Source organism: Papio anubis, chromosome 12 (assembly GCF_008728515.1).
Source record: "Papio anubis isolate 15944 chromosome 12, Panubis1.0, whole genome shotgun sequence".
Lineage (NCBI taxonomy): Eukaryota > Metazoa > Chordata > Mammalia > Primates > Cercopithecidae > Papio > Papio anubis.
This window is the reverse complement of record NC_044987.1, coordinates 111,903,312-111,925,513: the sequence shown is the minus strand read 5'-3', so window position 1 is coordinate 111,925,513 and position 22,202 is coordinate 111,903,312. Positions and strand designations below refer to the sequence as shown.

The 22,202-nt window shown below is 51.5% G+C and overlaps 1 protein-coding gene across 5 annotated transcripts in view; it reads right to left on the bottom strand.

The window, feature by feature from the left end:
* Positions 1–5,669: 5,669 nt before the first annotated feature.
* INCENP (inner centromere protein) overlaps positions 5,670–22,202 on the bottom strand; it is a 30,650-nt gene continuing 14,117 nt past the window's right edge. For 2 of the 5 annotated variants that reach the window (XM_021925655.2, XM_021925654.2), the window contains exons 5-19: positions 22,113–22,164; positions 21,240–21,294; positions 21,005–21,122; positions 19,835–19,886; positions 19,311–19,428; positions 19,089–19,220; positions 18,620–18,631; positions 15,062–15,171; positions 14,864–14,984; positions 14,383–14,517; positions 13,299–13,483; positions 11,638–11,716; positions 11,372–11,479; positions 10,001–10,151; positions 5,670–8,445 (exon numbers count right to left, since the gene is read on the bottom strand). In XM_021925655.2, coding sequence (XP_021781347.2) covers positions 8,231–8,445; positions 10,001–10,151; positions 11,372–11,479; positions 11,638–11,716; positions 13,299–13,483; positions 14,383–14,517; positions 14,864–14,984; positions 15,062–15,171; positions 18,620–18,631; positions 19,089–19,220; positions 19,311–19,428; positions 19,835–19,886; positions 21,005–21,122; positions 21,240–21,294; positions 22,113–22,164 — 1,643 coding nt within the window. In that variant the 3' untranslated portion in view covers positions 5,670–8,230. The remainder of the gene's footprint in view (positions 8,446–10,000; positions 10,152–11,371; positions 11,480–11,637; positions 11,717–13,298; positions 13,484–14,382; positions 14,518–14,863; positions 14,985–15,061; positions 15,172–18,619; positions 18,632–19,088; positions 19,221–19,310; positions 19,429–19,834; positions 19,887–21,004; positions 21,123–21,239; positions 21,295–22,112; positions 22,165–22,202) is intronic. The other 3 variants (XM_021925656.2, XM_021925657.2, XM_021925658.2) reach the window with 3 other exon arrangements.

Here is a 22,202-nt window from a genome sequence, read left to right as displayed (position 1 = left end):
CTCTGCTCCTGTGAAATCATCATGGCCCCAGGAGAGGTCCAGCAATTTTCCTCTGCAATAGAGCAGATCCTTGAAAGTCAAGGAGTTTTGGCCAGGCATAGCGGCTCACGCCTGTAATCTCAGCACTTTGGGAGGCCAAGGTGGGCAGATCACGAGGTCGGGAGTTTGAGACCAGCCTGGCCAACATAGTGAAACCCCCATCTCTACTAAAAACACACAAAAAAATTAGCTGGGTGTGGTGGCAGACGCCTGTAATCCTAGCTACTCCGGAGGCTAAGGCACGAGAATCGCTTGAACCTGGGAGGTGGAGGTTGCAGTGAGCTGAGATTGCGCCGCTGCACTTCAGCCTGGGCAACAGAGTGAGACTTTGTCTCAAAATAAAAAAAGAAAAAGGAAAAAAGAAAGAAAAAGAAGAAAGGCAGGAAAGAAAGAAAGAAGAGAGAGAGAAAGAAAGAAAGAAAAAGAAGAAAGAAAGAAAGAGAAAAGAAAGAGAGAAAGAAAGAAAGAGAAAGAAAGAAGAAGAAAGAAAGAGAAAGACAGAGGGAGGGAGGGAGGAAGGAGGAAGGGAGGGAGGGAGGAAGGAGGAAGGGAGGGAAGGAAGGAAGGAAGGAAGGAAGGAAGGAAGGAAGGAAGGAAGGAAGGAAGGAAGGAAGGAGGAAAGAAAGGAAGTCAAGGAGTCTCCTTCCGTCATAAGTTCCTGTCAAGGCTGACACAAACATGAGGCTCTGTTCCAATACATCTGTTCTACCTGGGGAACTGATCTTACCTAAAGGAATTTCACAGAAAGAACAGACTGGCAGCGATGTAAGCCAGGCCCTAACACCCCATCTTGACCATCCCCACAGTTAGTAAGTCATGCTGGACCTTTCTTGAGATACCTGCATCTCATGGTAAGTCTGTCCCACCTTGAAACCAGAGACTTAAGAACATCAAGCACAACCACATCAAAGGTACCACCCAAAGAAGGGGAGTTTGAGACCACCTGAAAGAGGCAGTTTGTGTCCTCTGCAAAAACGGGTGCCACTCAGGATGATGAAAATCAGATTTTTTCATGTTTAGCCTAGAAGGAAAAGGGGTTACCCCTTTGGCACCCATAATGAGTTGATGGCTTTTTTTTAAATAGAATTCTAGAAGAACTGCACACAGAAGCAGACTGAATAACCCAAAGACTTGTGATGACCAGCAAACTTCTGAACTCATACTCACCTAGGATCCTTGAGAGCAATTATTTTTGCTTAATCTGATGGTTTTCTGCTGCCCACTGGGAAGACCTTTCTTCCCCAATAGTCCTTTGCACTGAAGGGAACAATAAAAACATTATGTGAAAAAAAAAAAAAATGTTGTGGAAGGACAGAGCAAAGTGGTGTGAGGTAGCTGTCCACATCTCATTGTGTATTTCAACTCTCATCCTGCCTATGTTCAACTTCAGTAATTATCCAAGACCTATCTTAAACCTAATTTCCTCTTTCCTTCCAAAAGCTCCTCTATCTGAAGGATTTTTTCTCCAGCACGTTTGAACTTCAGTTTCCTCTCATCTTATTTCTCGGTAGATTTCATCCTATCTGCTCTTCATCCATCAGAAAATCTTAAATATTTCTCATCAAATATTGTCACTTGCTTGTTTCCACCACACCGTAGAATTTGTCACTTTGTTCTTTTGTCATTTTAAGTTGTTATTTTTTCAGATTTCTAAAGAGGATGGACAAAGATTAAACTCACGCTCATCCTGTGTTCTTTATCCGATCTCAAGTGATGCGTTTTATTTGTTGACTTCCATTACGGTTAGGTGCTTGACTGACAGATAACTGTGATGATCATGGGCTTGTGATGGCAAAGGGCAGGGTTTTTTTGGTTTTTTTGTTTTTTGTTTTTTTAAAGCGACTGTAACTCCCTCTAAATCTCCTTTTGACATTTGCTTCTGTAATAGAAATGCTAATCTTTCTAGATGTGTGGTAGTGACAAAGAGGAAGATAATCCAGGGAAGGGAATTGGAGGAACAGGAGGGAAAGAAGTTCCAGTATTGTTTTTTGTTTTGTTTTGAGACAGAGTCTTGCTCTGTCGCCAGGCTGGAGTGCAGTGGCACGATTTTGGCTCACTGCAATCTCCGCCTCCCAGGTTCAACCGATTCCCCTGCCTCAGTCTCCCGAGTAGCTGGGACTACAGGCGGGCGCCATCATGCCCAGCTAATTTATTTTTTGTATTTTAGTAGAGACGGGGTTTTGCCATACTGGCCAGGATGGTCTCGATCTCCTGACCTCATGATCTGCCCTCCTCGGCCTCCCAAAGTGCTGGGATTACAGGCACGAGCCACCACACCTGGCCCCAGTGTTGTTTAAGTAAGAAAGCTAGCCCAGCTTTTCATAATCCAGTTTAAAATGTGTCTATCGGTGGGACACCACTAACTGGGTGCCCTGATGCCTTCCCAGGTTCAACAGGGAAGAGGCGGGCAGGCGGATAAGTAAAATCAAGGATTTGGGGTCCAGATATAGTTTCCCATCTCTGGGCTACATGGACTGTGTGAGCTTGGAAAAGCCATTTAATCTTTTTAAGTCTCAGTAAATGAAGACTACACTTTCTTTACGTGAAAGTCATTAGAATTAAATAATAGTATGCATGTAAAACCCTCAGCAGTGCTGAGATGATCCCGTTAACATGAACCAGTCAGTCAGTCTCATTGCTCTCCAAATAAGGCACTTTAGAGTCATTTTCACTTCCCTTCTAGTTTTATCCTTCAAATCTTCTTTTTTCATCCCACACACCACAAACACAGTCATAGCTACCCACTTCTTTCCGTCTGCCCTTGATAGACAACACCTAATCTCATTTCTTCTCAGCTTCTGTCTCCTTAGTAAGAAATGTGAGGAGATAGCATATACACCTGCTTGTATAATGCACAGTCCTCTCTTCTCAAGAGAAGACGCTGTCAGTTGTTTTGCCCTTATGCAAACACAAGTGAAACTTGTATTTCATTGTGTTCACTTTGAGAACGGCATCCAGGAACGGAACTCAAGGGCTCCTGCTGGTGACCGATGGTCTATTGCAAGTGTTCACAGATTCCACGCTCTACGTGAAATGGCGCCACCTTAAGGCTCAAACCTTATTGCTGGTGTTCAATCTGAGAAAAACTCATCAGACATCTCCCACTACAGGTTAGGCTTTGATAATTAAAAGAATAAAATGGGCCTAGCACGGTGGCTCACGCCTGTCATCCCAACACTTTGGGAGGCCGAGGCGGGTGGATCACCGAGGTCAGGAGTTCGAGACCAGCCTGACTAACATGGTGAAACCCTGTCTCTACTAAAAATACAGAAACTAGCCGGGCGTGGTGGCACGCACCTGTAATCCCAGCTACTCGGGAGGCTGAGGCAGGAGAATCACTTGAACCTGGGAGGTGGAGGTTGCAGCGATCCGAGATCGCACCACTGCACTCCAGCCTGGGTGACAAAGCCAGACCCCGCCTCAAAAAAAAAGAAAGAAAGAAAGAAAGAAAGAAAACTAGCCACCTAAACCAACCTACACATTCAGATGAGGCTTTTTGGAGGACATGATGAAGAGAGAAATAAAGAAAGTATCTAGGCTGAAGGAGCGGTCCAACCTCCAGCTACCTGGCGTAGAGTCAGTGCAGACAAAGACCTGATGGGAACTCAGCAGAGTGGACTCCTAGGAAGAGGGTGAGAACTGCAACCAGGTGAACCAAGACTAGGGAAACTGCTTCTGATTTTGCACAGGGGACAAGATCCAGCCCCTGGCGGGGCGGTGAATAACAACAACTACACATCATGTAAGTGCCCTGGGAACCCCTTAGTGCAAGGGGAGCTATAATCCTACTAGAACACTCTGGATTTATACATGTGTCCACACAAGACCTTCCTTGTGGATTAAGACATTATAACAGCAATTTGAGAAAGAAGGTGGCTCAGGGGACATTAACCCACACAGCGCAGACAGGAAATCCTGAGCGGTTTATCATTTGGTCAGTAAGAAGCCATCAGAAAGTCATGAAAGTCTAGAATCAGTGGCTTGCTCACCAGCTGTAAAGGAGATAATCATGAAGTAGGGATCAATAATTAGTAATTATCAGAGATCAATAATTAGTAATTTGACAAGAGATTTACCAGGGAAGAACCAAAATTCCCCACCTCTGAAGGGTGGCTGGGGGAATATGTCTAAAGATCTGTGTCTAAAGATTACTGTGTCTAAAGATCCTCCTGGCTCCTTTTAGCCACATTTGACATATTAATCATCTTCTTACATACAAACGTACACTTGAATGACCCCTCTAGAGTCATTTAAGGGCAGGCTAGGGCCATTTTTAGTATGCTGAAGAACAGAGCACTCTCCCAGGCTGAGGGATTGTGGATGGTCCCAGAGACTCCAGTGGTCCAGGAAGTGGAAATTCCTCACCCATGACACTTACTTTCCTCCCAGGATTGGAGGACAAAAGAGGAGAACAAGAAAAATATGGAGAAAATATGAAGAAAAAACAAAAGAATGTGACAATTCTTGTTCCCAATTTTGAAGCAACTTCATATATGCCTTAAAACAAAGAAGACAACATAAAACTATAAAAAGGTATCAAAAACCCCACAATAAGGCTTTTCTGATTACTAGGGGAAATGGCAGTTTTAACCAAGGTCAGAAATTACCCTGAAAATGAAAGGGATATTGGTGTGGTTTGGATATGGTTGCTGAGATCCCACCACTGCACTCCAGCCTGGGCAACAGAGTGAGACCCTGTCTCCAACAACAACAACAAAAAGTGTAATCCTTTTTATTTAACTTGGACTTGATGAAACTCTAAGAATTCTTGTGTTGATGTTCATGAGGGATAATTGTCTTCTTTTCTTGCAATGTCTGATTTGGGGACCAAAGCAATGCTGGCCTCAGAGACAGAACTGAGTATTCTTTCCTCTTATATTTCATGTGAGCGGTTGTGTAGAATGAGTATTATTTCCTTAAACATGTGGCAACATTTACCACTAAACCTACCTATGTCTACCGTTTTCTTTGTGATAACACATCTTTCATAGAGCTATGTAGGTTTTCCATTTCTTCCTAAGTAAACTAATCTGTATCTTTTAAGGAATCTGCATTGCTTTCATCTAAACTGTCAAATGTATTCCTAGAAGTTGTTCATAATAGTCTCTTATTGTTTTAATATCTGTAGAATCTGTAGTGAAGCTACCTAATTTCTGACATTGGTAATCTATCTTTTCTTCTGATCAGTCTAAATAGAATTTTCTTGAGCTTCTCAAAGAACTAGCTTGTGGTTAATTAATTTGCTGTATTTTCTCTTTCTAATGTCTGATTTCTGCTCTACTTGCATGATTTCCCCCTCTCTGTGTACACTTTTAATTTGCTCTTTTTTTTTTCTAGTTTCTTAAAGTAGAAGCTGAGGTCACTGATTTGAGACCTTTTTTCTAACACAGGCATTGAGCCCTATAAATTCCCCTCAGTACTGCTTTACTTGCATCACGGGATACAAAGTTGACACAAAAGTCAACTGTATTTCTATACACCAGCAATGAACAAGTGGAAACCAAAAATCAGAAAAACAAAACCATTTACAACAGCTCCAAGAAAATAAATAGTCACAAATCTAAGAAAATATGTACAGGATCTGTATGCTGAAACTATAAAATGCTGAAGAAAGAAACTAAACATGCAAATAAATGGAGAGACACGTCATGTTCACGGATTAAAAGACAATCATAAATATGTGAATTCTCCCCAAACTTATCTACAGATTTAATGCAATTCCAATCAAAATCCCAGCAGGACTTTTGTAGGTAAGTTGAACCTAAAATTTAAATGGAAAGGTAACACTGACACAATAGTCAAAATAATTTTGAAAGAAAAATAAAATTGGAAGAATTATATTACCAGATTTTAATACTTATTACAAAACTATAGTCATCTTGATTTATGTGGTATTGGCAAAAGGAGAGATGTACAGATCAATGGGAGAAAATAAAAAGTCTAGAAATAGACCCACACCAATATGGCTAACTCCTGGCAAAGATATAAAAGAAATTCAGCAGAGAAAGGGTAGTCTTTCCAACAAATGGTGCTGGAACAATTAGACATCCGTCCATATGCTCCTAAACACAAACAAAAAACATAAACTTCATACTTAAAAAAAAGTTAACTCAAAATAGATCATAAATCTACATGTAACATGTAAAATAAAAAACATTTAGAAGAAAACAAAGGAGAATTAGGACCTAGGACTAGACAATGGTTTCTTAGACATGACAAAAAAACACACTCTATTTTTAAAATTTAATTAATTGGACTTCATCGAATTAAAATTTTTGTCCTGTGAAAAGCACTGGTAAGTAAACAAAAAGCTGGGCTAGGCATGGCAGCTCATGCCTACAATCTCAGCACTTTGGGAGGCCAAGGCAGAAGGATCGCTTCAGACCAGGAGTTTAAGACCAGCCTGGCCAACGTGGCAAGACCCCATCTCTACAAAAAAAATTTTTTTAAAAAGACAAGCTACAGATTGGGAGAAAATACTGCAAAGCATTTATCTGACAACATATTTGTATCCATAATATGTAAAGATTCTTAAACCCAACGGTAACATAACAATCCAATTTTAAGATGAACAAAAGATTTGAAGACTCTTCACCAAAGATATACAGATGACAGAAATGTACATGAAAAGATGTTCACCATCAGCCATTAGGGAAATTCAAGTTAAAGCCATGATTAGATATCCATACACACCTATTTGCATGGCTAAAATAAGAAACAGACAATACCAAGTGTTGATAAATATGCAGACCAACTGCAATTACCTTTCTGCTGAATAATAACTTTTTCTTAAACACACTATGTAAAGATGCTTTAAGTGATATATTGTGGTTTTAGACAGACACACTCGCCAGTTTACTCAGTACAAGTGTCTAGTCAGAGAATATCGGGAAAAAATTTGAACTGCACAACATATTTGAACAAACCATAAAACGCTTTTCTTGGCATGGGTAGAAACTTCCAGACTTCCATCTATTGTGTTCACTATTTCCTCATTTTTAAAAGTATTCTTGGATTTAGGCTTTATTTTGTCCTTAAGCAGAACTTCTGTAAAAGTTCAAATAGTAAACATTTTCAGCTTTGCATGGATGGGCCTCTGCTGCACAACTTAACACTGCCCTCAGAGCAGACCAACTGGAGACAACAGGTAAAGAAATGGGCATTTCTATCGCTTGTGTTTCGATAAAACTTTAAAGAACTGACTGTGGCTGGATTTGGCCCACAGGCCATAGTTTGGCAACCCCGGGCTAGAGGAGCAGATGTATGCATTCAGAAGGCAGCAGCAGGCAGCTCACAGGCAGGACCACAGCCAGCTTTCATTGGCGCTAAGCATTTAATTGGCAGCTGCCTGGTTTTGCTGGGGAAATATCTTGCTGCTTGCAAGCACTGGTCCCAAGGTGGTCTCAAGGGATACCCCTTTTCTACTCAGACCTCATGCTTCACCAGCACACAGATGTTCTCAGGTCCATTTGTACCTGTGCAGCAAGGGTGGAGCCTGGGGAATAGAGAGGGTAGGGGACTAAGTGGCAGGGCTGTGTCAAGACACAGGTCTTTCCCAATGAGCAAGTTTCCCGTTACAAACAGGGAGCACCCCAAAAAACAGGGAGGAGCTCCACCTGCCCCATCGTGACAGTAACTGAAGTGTTCCTCAGGGGTTATCCAGGCAGTGGAACCACCCACTGCAGCAGCATCTCCGAGGGCGGGCGTCTGCACCCGGTGATCCTGAGGCACGCCGCAGGGGATGGAACAGTACCTTGGTCCTGCAGGCCACCGGTGGCCTAAGACACACAGCTACAGAGCCAGGGCTGAGGTGCCCAGTCTTCACGGTATCAACAGCAGGCTTGAAGGAATATACTTTATTAATCTACCTCCCAAACACTAAAATGCCAAAGACTAAAACGCTAACATTCAGCTAAATTAAAACAACTATTTACAGAGCACTGTCTGCAGGTCATGTGGGGCTGGGCCCGGTTCTTCCCCACCCACCCACCCAGCCCATCCTCCAAACAGGCCTGGGGCCACCTGCCACCTGCAGCAGAAACACCCAGCACAGAGGACGTTTATATACACCTGGCCAAGCCCTCCACAATGGCATGCCAAGAAGGAGGTGGACAGACCAAGACAGAGACCGACAGACAGATAGATAGACATAGACAGGAGGTGAGGCTGCTAAGACAGACGAAGGCCAGCCTCAGTGCTTCTTCAGGCTGTAGGCCAGGCTGCTGGGGACCCTGGCGCCCTGCAGAGGCGGCGAGTTCCAGACAGCAGAGCTGGTGCGCTTGTGATAGCGGGGCTTGCTCTTCTTGAAGATATCCTCCAAGTCCAGCGGGAGAATGGCTCCAAAGAGCTCCAGAAGGTTCGGCGGGTGGTAGTACTGGTGAATGATGGCCTGGCTGAGCGGCGTGCCTACAGGAGATGACAGACCAGACACTGCCTTGGGGCTCTCCATGAACCTCCCCATCCCCTGCCCCGCAAAGAGCCCTGTCACCCTCTCCAGCCTCCCTACAGAGAGCTCTGTCACCCTCTTCAGCCCTGCCCCTGCCTGTACCACCATCAAACCCAGAGAACGCCCTTGTGTCACATCCTTCCTACCGTCCTCTGGCAGCTTAACCTGTACAAAGTCCTCGAGAGCTTGCATGAGCCAGGCACTCCTTGAACCTGTCCCGACCACCACCTGGGAGGCAGGTTCTGTATTCTCCCATTCAGCAGATTTGCCTAAAGGCATACAGCTAACAATGGCAGAGCCTATGTGTGAAGACAAGCCAAGCTCGAGAGCTTAGGCATAGGATGCCATCCTCGACCACCCTGGCCAGCTGCTTCTCATAGACCCCACAGGCCCTGGCACAATACTGAGGGGCCTCTGGGCAGTGGATGTGGGAGTGCACAGTCCTGACAACGGGGCTGAGGAAGACCCAGGGGATCAGGAGGCCAGACATGCACCAGCACTTGCTCAGCACCAGGTGCGGCTCTAAGGGCCAGCCGTGAGCTCACTCATGTCACTCTCAATACAACTCCTCAGCTGGATCTTGTCATCACCCCCCTTTCACAGATGAGGAAACTATTTAAGTAAGCTGTTCAAAGTCACCTCCGATTAGGTGGCTTTGCAAGCGATCTGGCTTCTGCTCACTGCCATCTCCCAAACAACTTGACACTGGTAGTTAAGAGGCTTAAAGCACATGCCAGTTACGGTAGGGTTCAGATGAGGTGAAACTCACAAAAACAAGTTTCTGCAGAGTGCCTACCAGCTATGGGATTCCAGGCCCTTCCCTCTAGGGCATCTGCGCCCCTCCCTGACTTCCAGCTCAGCAAACACTGCAAGGCACCCATGGTACCCACTGGCCCTATCCACTCTGGCAGCACCCACTGCTAGCACCTACCCTGCTCACTCAAGCTGGCCTTGCACTCAGGCCTGAGGCACTGCAGTCACGCTCACCCACGTTCTTGTTTAATGCTGGGGCCTGTAAACTCCAGGTCAGATCCTACTCAAGTGCCTCGCACACTTCTCAGGGCCTTTCCTGCCTCCCCCAGCTGGCCAGAGGCCCCAGGCTCCAGCTTGGTGTTCTGCCTAAACCCGTTCCCATTCTAGCTCTGTCCCTGCCCCAGGTGGCTTACTTGGGTCCAAGTCTCTTCAGCCTTGCTGGATGTGACTTTAAGGAGGGGCCCAGTCCAAGTCAGGACACCCAGCAGTATATGCCGTGCCCGAGGCCAGCGCAATTTCATATATTTTTTTGAGAACAAAGGAACCCAACCTCATAGGTCTGGTCCTCAGGAAAGCACAATGACCACAGGGTGCCCCACTCTCCCCCAGGCACATGCATGCCCAAGGCCAGAGCCTCGAGCCGCCAACTCAAGCACTCAGCAGCCTCCCAACACCATAGCAGCCAACCCACTACTTCCAGGGCCCTCAAGGTGAGGACCAGGGAGGGCCTGAGTCTCCCAGGGAGCTGTGGGCTTTGCTTACCTCGGGCCCAGTTGGGGATGGGCTTCCGGGGATGGGCCTCATCATCGGTGGAGTCGTCGCTATTCAGATCCATCCCGTAGTTATCTGGGTTGATCTTGGGAGGGGCTCTGCGCCCTTGCGGAGTCATCTGATATGAGGTACAAGCTGGAGACTGGAAAAACAAACATGGCCATCAGCTCCCTCCGCGGCACTCCGGTCTCTCACCACCAAGGAGCACTGGGGCACTGCTCACCTCCTCCCATTTCACAGGAGAAACAAAAGGTGCAGGATCACTTTTTTTTTTTTTTCTTTTTTTGAGACAGAATCTCACTGTCGCCCAGACTGGAGTGCAGTGGTGTGATCTCAGCTCACTGCAACCTCCACCTCCCAGGTTCAAGAGATTCTCATGCCTCAGCTTTCCCAAGTAGCTGGATTACAGGTGTGTACCACCACACCCGGCTTATTTTTTGTATGTTTAGTAAGGGACTGGGTTTCACTATGTTGACCAGGCTGGTCTCGAACTCGTGACCTCAAGTAATCCACCTGCCTTGGCCTTCCAATATGCTGGGATTACAGGCGAGAACCACTGCACCAGGCCTACTTTTTAATTTTAAAAAGTCACAGAACACACACTACTCTGCGTCTCCTTTTCTCATGCTAAGGTGTACTGCAAACTTCCTTCCAGGCCAGTGTGTCTAGCATCCTCCTGGGAACCGCTCAGGAGACTCCAGGATTTGCAACTTAACCATCCATCGTTGACAGATACCATACTAACTTCCAAGTTTTCCGCATCTTAACTGTGCTGCAATGAAAACATGATGTTTTGTTTGGTAACAGCACTGAAGTGAAAACAGATCAAATACTCGTCAAGAGGAGCCGGCTGAATTCTAGCACAATGAAGGTACACGGCCCTCAAAACTAAGCAATTTACCTGTGCTGAAACAGACAGATGTCTACAAAATATGCGGAGCGAAAAAAAAACCATGGGGGTGAGGGGACTGGAAATCAAGCCACCAAATGGTACGTGCCCATTTTAAATATGTGTGTATATGGGTGAAAAAGAGAGACAGAGAATATCTGTGTGTGTTAAAAGGGTTACATACGCAAAAATCTACAAGGATATACAATGGGCTTAGTAGAGTTTTCCTGAGGGTCCCTTTTCTTAAAACTTTATACTCTTTTATAAGGTTTAGCTCCTTTTTATCCCCCACCTCAACAAATTCTACTTTTAGAATAACAAAGAATACAAAAAATAGTAAAAACAATTGGGTCAAGTGTATCTGTCCTTTTCCTTAGGGGCCTAACGTAGCCTGTGCCTCCAGCTACTGGGAAGAGAATAATCAGACTGGGCCCCTCCACCCGAGGGCCTCTCCACTGGGGCCCAGGCTGCACCTGCACGTCCACAGTCACGTTCAGGGCTTTGCTGGCCCCTGCTGCCTCCTTGGCTTTCTTCTCTTGCTCCTCCTGCAGCTGCCGCTCAGCCAGACGCTGCTGCTCTTCCTGGAACCAGGCGGCAATGGGGTGTTAGGGAGCTGTGCAGGTGCCCTTCCCTCCCCTCTCTTTCCTTCCCCTCCCTAGGCAGCCCCTGCCACGGGAGTCTAGACCAGCCCACAGCTCAGGGCAGACCCCAGGAGAGCCTGCAACCCAGCTCCCCTCACCTTCTTCTTCTTCTCCTCCAGTTCCCTCTGCAGTCGCTCCTTCTGCAGCCGCAGGGCCTTCTCCCGCTCCTGTAGCTCCCTGAGGACCCAGCAAGAGCCTGTTAGGACAGGAAGTGGAGCCCCAGCCCAAGCCCTGTTCCCATCCCTGCTAGGGAAGCCAGCCCAGCCAGCAGGACACACCTTAGACGGTGGGATTGCCGAATGGGCAACCAGCTTAGAGCCAAGAGCTGCGCTTTTGCCCCGGAGGCTAGAAGTGTGCACACCTGAGGGTGCAGGGAACACAAGCTGAAGCCCAACATTTGGCCCCCACTTTTCCTTGTAACTTAGGTCTCTGAGCCTCATAACACTTTTATACAATGGAGACCAGAACACACTTCCTCCAGGGTCAACACAAGAATCAAATGGGATGATCCACAATATCCCTAATTATCCTAACCCTCAGGGCAGACACCGGCTCCAAGCATGAACAAGCATGAACAAGCATGAACAAGGGGCTGTGGATGAGTTCTGGAGTCACCGCCACAACACACTGGCTCACGACTTTGAACACGTCATTTAACCTCTCTGGACCTGTCTCTCCCTGTGTGAAGTGGAGCTGATGGCTCCCACGCCACCATGGGCTTCAGTTGAGGACTAAACAAGGAAACAGGTGTAAAGCATGGAGCTGGGGTAACCCACCAAAGCTGCCGACACTGTGACTATCACACACCACCCTCAAAGCCCCCTGCCCTGCCCAGCACCCTGCAAGTCTCAAACCACGTTAGCTGTACTCTACGCCTTCCCAGACTCTGACCAGAGGACCACGGACAGCTTTGTCTCCGTCAACCAGCCCTGATGCAGTGCAGCCCTCTGGCTGTGACTTCTCACTGCTCTGATAAGCCTGAAGCCACCCACAAAGATGGACACGGAAAAAAAGTGCTGCCCGGTGTTTCCCAGGAGGTAGAGAGGGAGAGGGAACAGCTACGGGGCCTGCGTGTCTCACACACACGAACCTTGTGCTCTACTGCGCGCACAGACGCAGGATCCCACGTATCTCCCGGCCAACAGTGAGTGTGGCTTTTCCTCCTTGGCATCCCCACGACTCCTAGAACAACCAGGCTCAGGGCAGGCCCTGGACAAATGCCCGTAAAACTAAACATGTCTGTTGTACAGAGACCACTGCATCTGCACAGCTGGAAGATCTCAGGGCTCCTGGGTCCACAGTTCCCAAGGCAGGGGAATAGTCTGAAAATATCTGAGTTATCGTCCTCACCAGGGGAGACACATTTAGTGGGGACAGGGGCCAAGGATGCCAAACACCTGCAATGTAACACAAAGATCTCTCCTGCCCAAAATGCCCATGGTGGCCCTGCTGAGAGATATCGGCTCATCCTCAGAGCACCACACCTGCCAGTTACAAAAAGACACCAAAGAGGTCAGCACACGCAGCTGGACGCAGAACCAAGCCAAGCCCTAAGCAAGCCCACCCATCACTCCTTGGACCGCCCATAGCCAATGGGGAGTGTATTCCGGTGGACCACTAGCTGTAGGCCTCTGGGTTTGGTGCCAAGGAAAGCACCTGCAAACCCTCGCATGCAGGTGGGGCCGTGTCCAGGCAAGGGCCACACCGTCTCTCTTCCACACACATGGAGGGCAGGCAGACGGGCCAGCAGGTCCCTCACCTCTCGGCCTGGAGCCGCTCCTGCTCCCGCCGACGCTCCTGCTCTGCCAGCTGCCGCTCCTGCTCGCGCCGCTCCTGCTCCCGCTGCTCCGCCAGCCGCTTAGCCTCGGCCGCCTTCCGCAGCCGCTCCTGCTCCTCCTCCTTCTTCTTCTGCAGCAGCTCTTGGTGCCGCCGCTCTTCCTCCTCCTGAAATGGAGAGCAAGGTCGGGTGCTGTGGCTGGGCCAGGGCCAGAGGCAGGACAGCAGCCCCACTCGCCCGAAGCCCAGGTGCCCCTCCTATCAGCCACCAGCACGGACAACACAGGAATGGTGCCGTGGGACATCCTGGGCAAGGCTCTGCCAGAACCACCAGCAGCAGCCTGAAAAGGCATCTCGGGACAGCCGCTGCTGCTGTAGATTTAGCAGAAAGGAACCTCGGAGCCAAACGCGCCAGCTGTGAAACAACGGGCAAGCATTTAAACCCTCTGGCCTGTCTCCTCGTCTATAAAACGGAGACCGCAGTTATTCCTACACTTCATGGGGTTGCTGGATTTATAGGCACAACACACTTAGAACAGTGCCTAGCACACAGTAAATACCGGACCTTGGTGACTAGTCACATAAGCCCTAATGATGGATTTGCCTTCTCTAGAGTCCTAAGACTGACTGGGACGAGCTGGGCCCTTACTCTTATAGGCAGAACAGTCAGGGAATGGACCATAACAGCAATTGTACAGAACGCTCAGCAGGCGTCAGACCCTACTGAGCATTTTAGACATGAACACATTTAACCCTCACTGTTACTTGAAGGCATGGAAGCAGAGAGGTCAAGCAGCCTGCACAAGGTCGCACAGCTAATAAATGGCAGAGTTGAGATAGGCAGTCTGGCTCCAAGTATGAGCACTTAACCCTCAAACTACTGCTGCTACAGAAGATGAGAGGCAGGTTCTGGTCACCATCCCCGCCCTGGAGGCTTCTGGGAAACCTCCTTCTTGGCATGAAGCAACAAGATGGTCTGGGTCAACCCCACAAGGCGGGGTGCACCCAATAGGGCCCCATGGTGCTGAGACGGTGCCCACCCCGCCCACCTCCTCCCTGAGGCCCACCTGCGCTCGCACCTGCTGCAGCCACCTGAGCCTACGCGCCTCCTCCTCCTGCTTCCTGCGCGCCTCCACCTCCTCCATCTTCTTGGCTGCCGCCTTTTTCTTGGCCTTCTCCTCCGCCAGCCGCTCCTCCTTGGCCTGCAGAGCCCACCCACATGTGCCCATTGGAGCACCCACATCCAATCCTGCAGAGTGGGGCCCAGAACTCTGCGTGACAGGCCCCACCTGCCCCTGCACACCTGGCTTGTTCCCACCGCCCAGGGAGAGGACACCAGAAGCCGGTCCTGCCTGAGTGTCAGATCCGACTCACAAAGGGCTGCCAGGGAAGCCCTCGGCTGAGCTCAGAGTGGACTCCAGGGCCTGTGGGGCAGGCAGGAGTTGGGTATAGGGGTGCAGTGACAAATCAGCAATTTCCTGAGGGGTCCAGTCCTAACCCTTGGGCTAAGTCTGAATTGCCTGGGTCCCCCAGAGCCTAGGCTCCCACCTTCTCAGTCTTCTCGTCGATCTGAGCAAACTTCTGCTCAATCTGCTTCTTCTTCTCCTCCTTCAACTGCTCCACCCGCTCGCGGGCCTGCAGCACCTTGCGGAGGCGTTCCTCACGCTTCCTGCGGGGCACAGGACAGTCAGGGGGAGCCCCGCCACGGCTGGGGCAGGCCACGGTCCAGGGAGCCAGGCCACTTACAGCTTCACCTCCTCCAGCCGCCGCCGCTTGTCCTCCTCCACCTTCTGCCTGCGCAGCTGCTCGGCCTCCTCCTTCCGCCGCAGGTTCTCCAGGCGCTGCCGCTCCTTCTCCTGGGGTGGCGGGGAGCGAGGGAGATGGGACATGAGCAAGGACAACCCCCCACCCAGCCCCAAAAGCTGCCCACAGTCCCCAGCAGCTTGCGGCCACGTGGGTGGCAGCATCAGAATGCTTCTTAGGCAGAGGTATCCCCAGTGTGGCTCCAATAGCACCCAGGCCAAGACCCGCAGCTCCCATCTTTCCTCCCAGGAGCACTCAGCTGCCTCACAGGGGCCTGAGCCACAGTGCCCTCAACTGAGCCCTGCCAAGTTTCAGGCAGCACAAAAGTCAGGCTCCAAATAGGATTTATGTGCTGATGACAACTACATAAACTGTGCATTGAAAACGAAAATGCAGGATGAGCTTGGAAGGGTGAGGAGCAGAAAGGCAGCTCTCCCAGTCACGGTGAATGTCGCAGTAAGGGGGCGGTGCAGACGCAAGGGCTAACTGACGACTATCATGCTTTATAACATCCATACTATATGTATACGTATTTTTTTGTGTATATGAACTATTTCACAATAGTTGAAAAAAATAAAAGGAAATACTGTCAAATCCTAACAGAGGTTACTATAGTCTAGTGAGACGGATTAGGAATGGTATTATTTTCTTTTATTTTCCAAACTTCCTGTGACATGGCTATGCTTTTTTTTGGAGACAGAGTCTGCTCTGTCACCCAGGCTGGAGTGCAATGGCGCGATCTCGGCTCACTGCAACCTCCACCTCCCAGGTTCAAGCGATTCTTGTGCCTCAGCCTCCCAAGTAGCTGAAGCTGCAGGCATGTGCCACCACACCCAGCTAATTTTTATATCTTTAGTAGAGGCGGGGTTTCACTATGTTGGCCAGGCTGGTCCTGAACTCCTGACCTCAAGGGATCCGCCCGCCTTGGCCTCCCAAAGTGCTGGGATTACAGGTGTAAGCCACCATGCCCAGCTGGCTACGCTCATTTTTAAGGCAACTTTTAAAAAGTACTCATTGGCTGAAAAGCTGATTGATGCTGGCACCCCCTCCTGGGCAGACACAGAAAGCCCCAGGGGCACAGCCACAGCAATGGGCAGCCAGCAGGGATGGGCAGGGGCTCTAAGCCTTCCCTGGCCAAGGACAAGGCTGGTGCTTTCCCCTTGAACAGTCTGGGGCTGGGTGGAGGCTGGGACCCAGAGTGAAGCCCACACCCATCACCCCACCTGGCTCCCAGTAGACTCCCACCTTTGGACACAGTGTCCAATAGCGACCCGCTCTTCCTGTACTGGTTACTATTGATTTCTCCTTGGCTTCTGAGCCTAACTGGAGGAGCACTCTCACCTAGAAATCTGGCTCCAAGGTAATACCATCCTCCCAAAGGCGGAGAGAAGGGGTCCCAGTAACGGGTAAGATGGAGTAGACACACTCCACCTCTCTCTCCCACTGAACGCGGCTACAAAACCTGGAGAGAATGCAAGGAGCGGCTACTTGAGGCCTCTAAAACTAAAGAGGAGCAGGCAGATGGGGAAGAAGACCAGACTTGGAAGCACCAGCCAACCAGCAGTGAGTTCCCCATTGTTTTCCTGTAGCCTAACTCAATACAGCCTGGAACTCCAAAGGAGTCACTGGGGCATGGACAGAAAGAATTCTAGTCCTGACTCAAGCAGCAGAAAGGCAGTATCTAATGCTCAGAGAAGGCAGAAACCCCATTTTTGTTTTTTCTCTTTTCTTCTTTGCCTTGTGCCTCAGCCCATAAGCAGTCCTACGGCAACCAGGGGCAGCAGCAGTTGAAGAAAGCTGCCAAGTCAAAATTCGAGGGAGGAGCTGTGAACCCAAAAGTGTGGGCTAAACCCTACGTGTTGCTCTTCTGTCTGTGACCCTGCCAGGTGACCTGGACAGAGAAAGCTGCCGAGTCAAAACTCAAAGGAGGAGCTGTGATCCCAAAAGTGTGGGCCAAATCCTGTGTGTTTTTCTTTCTCTGTCCCCCTGGCAGGTGGCCCTGGACACAGTCATAGAAGCAGGCAAAGCAGAACAAGGTAACTAAAGCACCAGCTTCCCAGCTGGAGGACAGAAAAGGGAGCCCCAGAGGAGATCAGGAAAGTGATACTGCAGGTAATTGACAAACAAATAGGCTCAGCTCCAAGCTGCAGATGCTAGGATCTGACCCTAATTATGACACCAAAGGCTGACAACTAAACTAACAGACCACTTTCCAGGTCCCAGGCTGACTGCTGACTGGCACACACCCGGGAAAAGTCCAAACAGCACTGCCATCTTCAAAATCGGGACTAACATTGGAACCACAGTCCCCAGAAGGCAGATGGGAACCTGCAGCCTAAACCTAACCAGGTCAATTGCTGCTAAATTGCAATGCTGAGAAAATATCAACCTTGTCCATAGATTTAAACAAGACCCAGAGGCTCGTAGCATAATGTTCAGGATGCAGTCCAAAAGGACTCCGTAGGCCCCTGGTCTCCTAACTATGGACTGTCCCCACCCACTAGATGCCCTGTGCAGGGCCCTGGGATCCCCAAAGCAGGAAAGAGCCACTTCCTGGTCTTCTCTATCACCCTGTGAAACCTGCAGGGCTCTAATCGGTCTGGGTGCGGCACAGGTGGTAAGGCCACTGGAAGGTTACTGTCAGTCACCCTCTCCAACAAGAGGGGAACAGGCCTCCATGGGGAGAAGCCAGTTCAGGGCCTACCTGGCCAGCTGCTGGGAAGCCCCTCCCACCTGCCGAGGCCCTCAGCTGGAGGCAAAAGCCCTCCTGGCTGTCACAGGTGTCCCTGTGTGACTGCAGAGGACTCTTCAGAAGGCTTGCAGGAACTAAAGGAATGAGGCGGCTGCGGCCTTGGCAAATGGCACGGGGAGCTGGGGCTGAGGGTTAAGCATGTCCCCATCCGAAGGTCCTTGCTCAGAAGCCAGCCTGGCTCAGCTCAGTTCTGAGTTGTCTGAGAAGAGAACAGCTTCTGTGACTTGTTTCTAGACGCTACCACTCACTGTTCTGCTGTCGCCCAGCACAGCCAGACCCGGCCTTCCACCTCAGCTCAGACCCACACTTGCCCTCCCCCGTCATCCCACTGCCTCAAGGCTACTGCTCAGGTCTGTGAACCAATAAATCTCAGTGGCTCTGGGGACCACAGACAACCTGTCTGTTCTCTTCAAAGACTCACAGACCCTGAGGAGGCCTGGTGCTGGGGGGGAGGGAGGGAGGTGGCTGTGGGGAACACGTCAAGCTGTAGCCCTGGTGAAAAGCCGCACCCCCTCGCTTCCTCCTAGGAGCAGAGTCAAGGGCAGGGAGGGCAGAGAAAGACGCTGGGGCCCAGAACTGCTGGGCACCTCCAGCCAGTGCACCCCTCACCGTCCCACTCTCTTCCTAAGGCTCCCCTCCCGCTTACGATGTTAGTGCATCTACAGGTGCTGTCAGCTACGCAGGGAAGGGGCTACAGCGGGTAAGTGCTAGGTGGGGCGAGGTTACCGACAGGAAAAGGCTTTACTTACGACGAAGCTGCACTGTGGAGAGGAGACAAGGGAAAAGGTAAGAGTTAATGCCAGGCCGGGGGACGTCCTGCCAGGCAGGCCACATGCCCAGCTGTGCCAGCAAGCGTGTGTGGGACCTGCCCTCCTGCCAGCAGCACCCCCACCGCCTCTCCTGTCACCCAACCCTCACCCCAACGGTGGAGGTGTCCACAAGTACCCCTCACCTTAACCACACAGATCTCCAGGGCTCACACTGAGCCGGCCAAGCCTCCAGGCTGCAGTCCAGAGCCCACAAGGTCAAGTGCAGGACAGTGCCCCCAGAGGTCAAGGCAGCTGGTGGCCACAGAGGCTTCAGCTGGCCCCTAACAGTGCCAGGCCACACCTGCCTCCGCCCAGGCTCACACTGCTCCCAGTATCTTAGGGGACAGACTGGACCTTCAGCCACACTGCCTGGTTCCCACAAAGCCCGACCTGGGCACAGGCCCCTCACCTTGGGGTCCACGCGCAGGGGAGTGTTGCGCTTAATAAAGGACTTCATGACGCTGCGGGGGGCTGAGGTCGGGGTCATGAGCATCTGGTTCCTCTGCACCGTGTGCAGAAAGGTCCGGAGGGGCCGCACCACCTGCAGATGAGGACCAGGGTCAGGAGTGGGCAGGCGGGGCAGGGTACCGAAGGGGGTCAGGGCTCTAGGGCAGGGCAGGGCCTGGCTCACCTTGCTGGATGGGCAGGGTGAGGAAGGGGTCTTGCTCCTGGGGGGCTGCAGCTCCTCATCCTCCAGGTGCTGCTCCTCGTCCAGCTCACTCACTGCCTGCTTGTAGCTGCGCTTCCTCCTGCCAAGGCGTGGGCGGCGGCATCACAGGGCAGCCCGCCACAGCCCATCAAAAGTCACCCCGGTAAACAATTCCGGGCCCAGGCCACCGGCCTCTAGGCTGAAAGAGGCTGCAGAGCCTAACCAACCCTCTGCTGCCCACTCAGAGGAAGGGAGGTGAACAGTCCAAGGTCACAAGGCCAGGAGACCACCCTAAGACGGGGTCAACAACCGGTTCGCCCTATTCCCAGGCTGGTGCTCATCCACAGCACGGAGCTGCCTCCTTGGTTAAGTCTCAACACCAGGCCACACCCCAGCAGAGAGGCTCTGAAGCCCCTGAGCACACATCCACCCTCCCTGAGCAAGGACACAAGGCCATGTCCTCCAGGGCCCTCAGAGGGACCCGCACACCCTTCCTTGATGCAAACCTGGCACTCTGCGGTGGCTCTCTGGGTCCATCTGCTTGGTCCGTCTTGGCCTCTGTGAAAACAGCAATTTCAGCAAGGCTGCAGAAATGATGGCAGCGGCAGGGTAGGAATGGGGGCCTAGGGGGAAGGGGTCCCTGGGCAGCAGCCTTGGCAGTGGGCAAGGCTCCCTTCCTGGCAGCTCCAGGGTGGCCAAACGTAGACGTATCAGCCTTAACCCTGACTAGCCTTGAGGAATCTACAGATGCCAGGGCCTGGCTACCGGCAGCTCATGAACCCCTCCCCGCCAGTGCCTGGCTCTATGGTAGGCAAGGCAGGGCGGGACGGTCCCGTCGAGGCGGCAGCCCCAGACATGCCCTGCCCACCTCTGACACTAAGAACAGTGTGTGGACACCTTGTAGAAGCAGGAGCTCTAAGCCCCTTGCACAGCTTCTAAATCCCACCCCTCCTGGGCCATGCGGCTGGTGTGGCCATGACGGGAGGAGGGGGTGGCTCCGGCTGCAGGGTCAACATGCGGGGTGTAGGGTCAGTATGTTCATTTCACTGCTAGGAGAAAGTGCACATCACTCCAAAAGTTCCCCGCAGCAGCCCTGAGGGCCGTGAGGCTGGCATGACCATTGTCCCTGACCACGTCGTAAAGAGGAGGAGGCCACGTTCAAGATCTCATAGCTATAGTGCACTTCCCACCAGAGAGAAGCACCCTTCTCAGGGAGATGTGAGCAGGACCCTGGGACACGCCCAAACCCACTGTTCTCCAGCCCTCTTTAGACGGGGATGGACCGACAAAGGTCAGAAAGGAGCTGGCAGCAGAGGCAAAGCAGGAGGCCAGGTGCGTGTTCAATTCCCAGCCCACGGCTCTTCCCACTGGCCCCTGGAGTCGAGGTCAAGGCCTTGACCTGGCCTCTTCATATCCGTACCCCAATGCAGCCCCTTCCCCTGCTTCCTGTCCCAACCAGCCACAGCCCCCCATGCAGCACTCAGTGACAGATCCAGCCCAACAGTGGGAGGTGAAACCTGCAGACTCAAAAGGGATCTCTGCACCCCCAGGTTTAATTTCTCTTTAGCCTACTGGCCCAGAAATAGGGTTTCCTTATCCCGAGAGAAGGTCAGGCCGAGGCCACCAAGGCCCGCTGTGGCTCTGGGCACTAAAAGCGGCAGGTCAGGGAGCCTCACCTTGCCGCCCTGCAGAGGGCGTTTCCGGACTGCTGGCTGCAGGCTTCGGGTTGGGTGTGCTATTGGCAATCTCCGTGTCATTGCGGGGCCACGAGTTATTTCCGTTGTTCTCAGGGACCTGTGGAAAGAACCAAGGCTTTAGGGGTCTCGACCTGGAACCCAAGGCCCAGGATGGCCGCAGGGCAGAGCGGGAGCCCCAGAGGTGAGTCCTCCCTTCCCCAGGCAGCCGCCTTACCTCTGGCTCAGCTGCCGCTACCGGCTCAGCCTCCTCGGGGGACTCCTGCTCAGGACTGAAAACAGAAGAGGGGACTCTGTGAGGACTGCCCAGCTAGTCCAAGCCCTCCCCCATAGGGAGTCCCTCTCCCACTCCAGGGATGGGGGACTCAAAATGTCAACACAAGGTGCCCTGGCCAGGGCCACCAACCCACAGCCCCTGCGGGATGGGAGGATGGCAGCTCCAAGCCATGGTTCCGTGGGCAGACGAGGGATGTCAGCTTCAGAATGTGGCTTCATCTCCCAAGCACCCCACCACAGAGCTGACACAGAGCCCTGTCCTCAGTTCCACCGCCACCTCTTGGACTCAGGTGAGCTGCATCTCTTTTGTGGTCTGTTCTCCATTCACCATGGGGCGGGCAAGGCCAGCAGGTCTGCCCAGTCACCCTGTTTCCCCATCCCAAGAACAAACCCTCTGCTCTGCAGGAAGGAGGGAGGGGCTGGTTTTAGTGATGGCAGGACACGGCCTCCAGGAAAAGGAGTCTGTGTCCCGGCCAGAAGCAGCACTGGGTGTAATCCTGGAGCACCACTATCCTACCCCAGCCAGTCTGAATGGCAGCTGGCAGCTCCGCCTCACCCCCAACCTCTGGAGCTCACGCCCCAGGGTCAGGTCTGGCCAGGCAACCAGCAACACTGACGGGCGCTGCAAGGAGACCAGGCGGCCAACACTCACGTCACTCACTGCCTGGTCAGACAGGGGAAACGGGCAGACCCTGGGCAGTCAGGGATCAGTGGGGAAGGCTCAGCCCAGGAATTGCTTCCAGCCCTGGTGCTCACCTTGGCTCCCTGTCCTGGTGTGCCCTGCCCACTTGCAAAGCCCTGGAACTGAACTCACCCAACTTTCTCGGGCACCTCAACATTCAGAAGCCTCTCCAGGTAACTGTGACCTGAGGGGGAAAAGAAAGGCACAAAAGATGTCACCAGA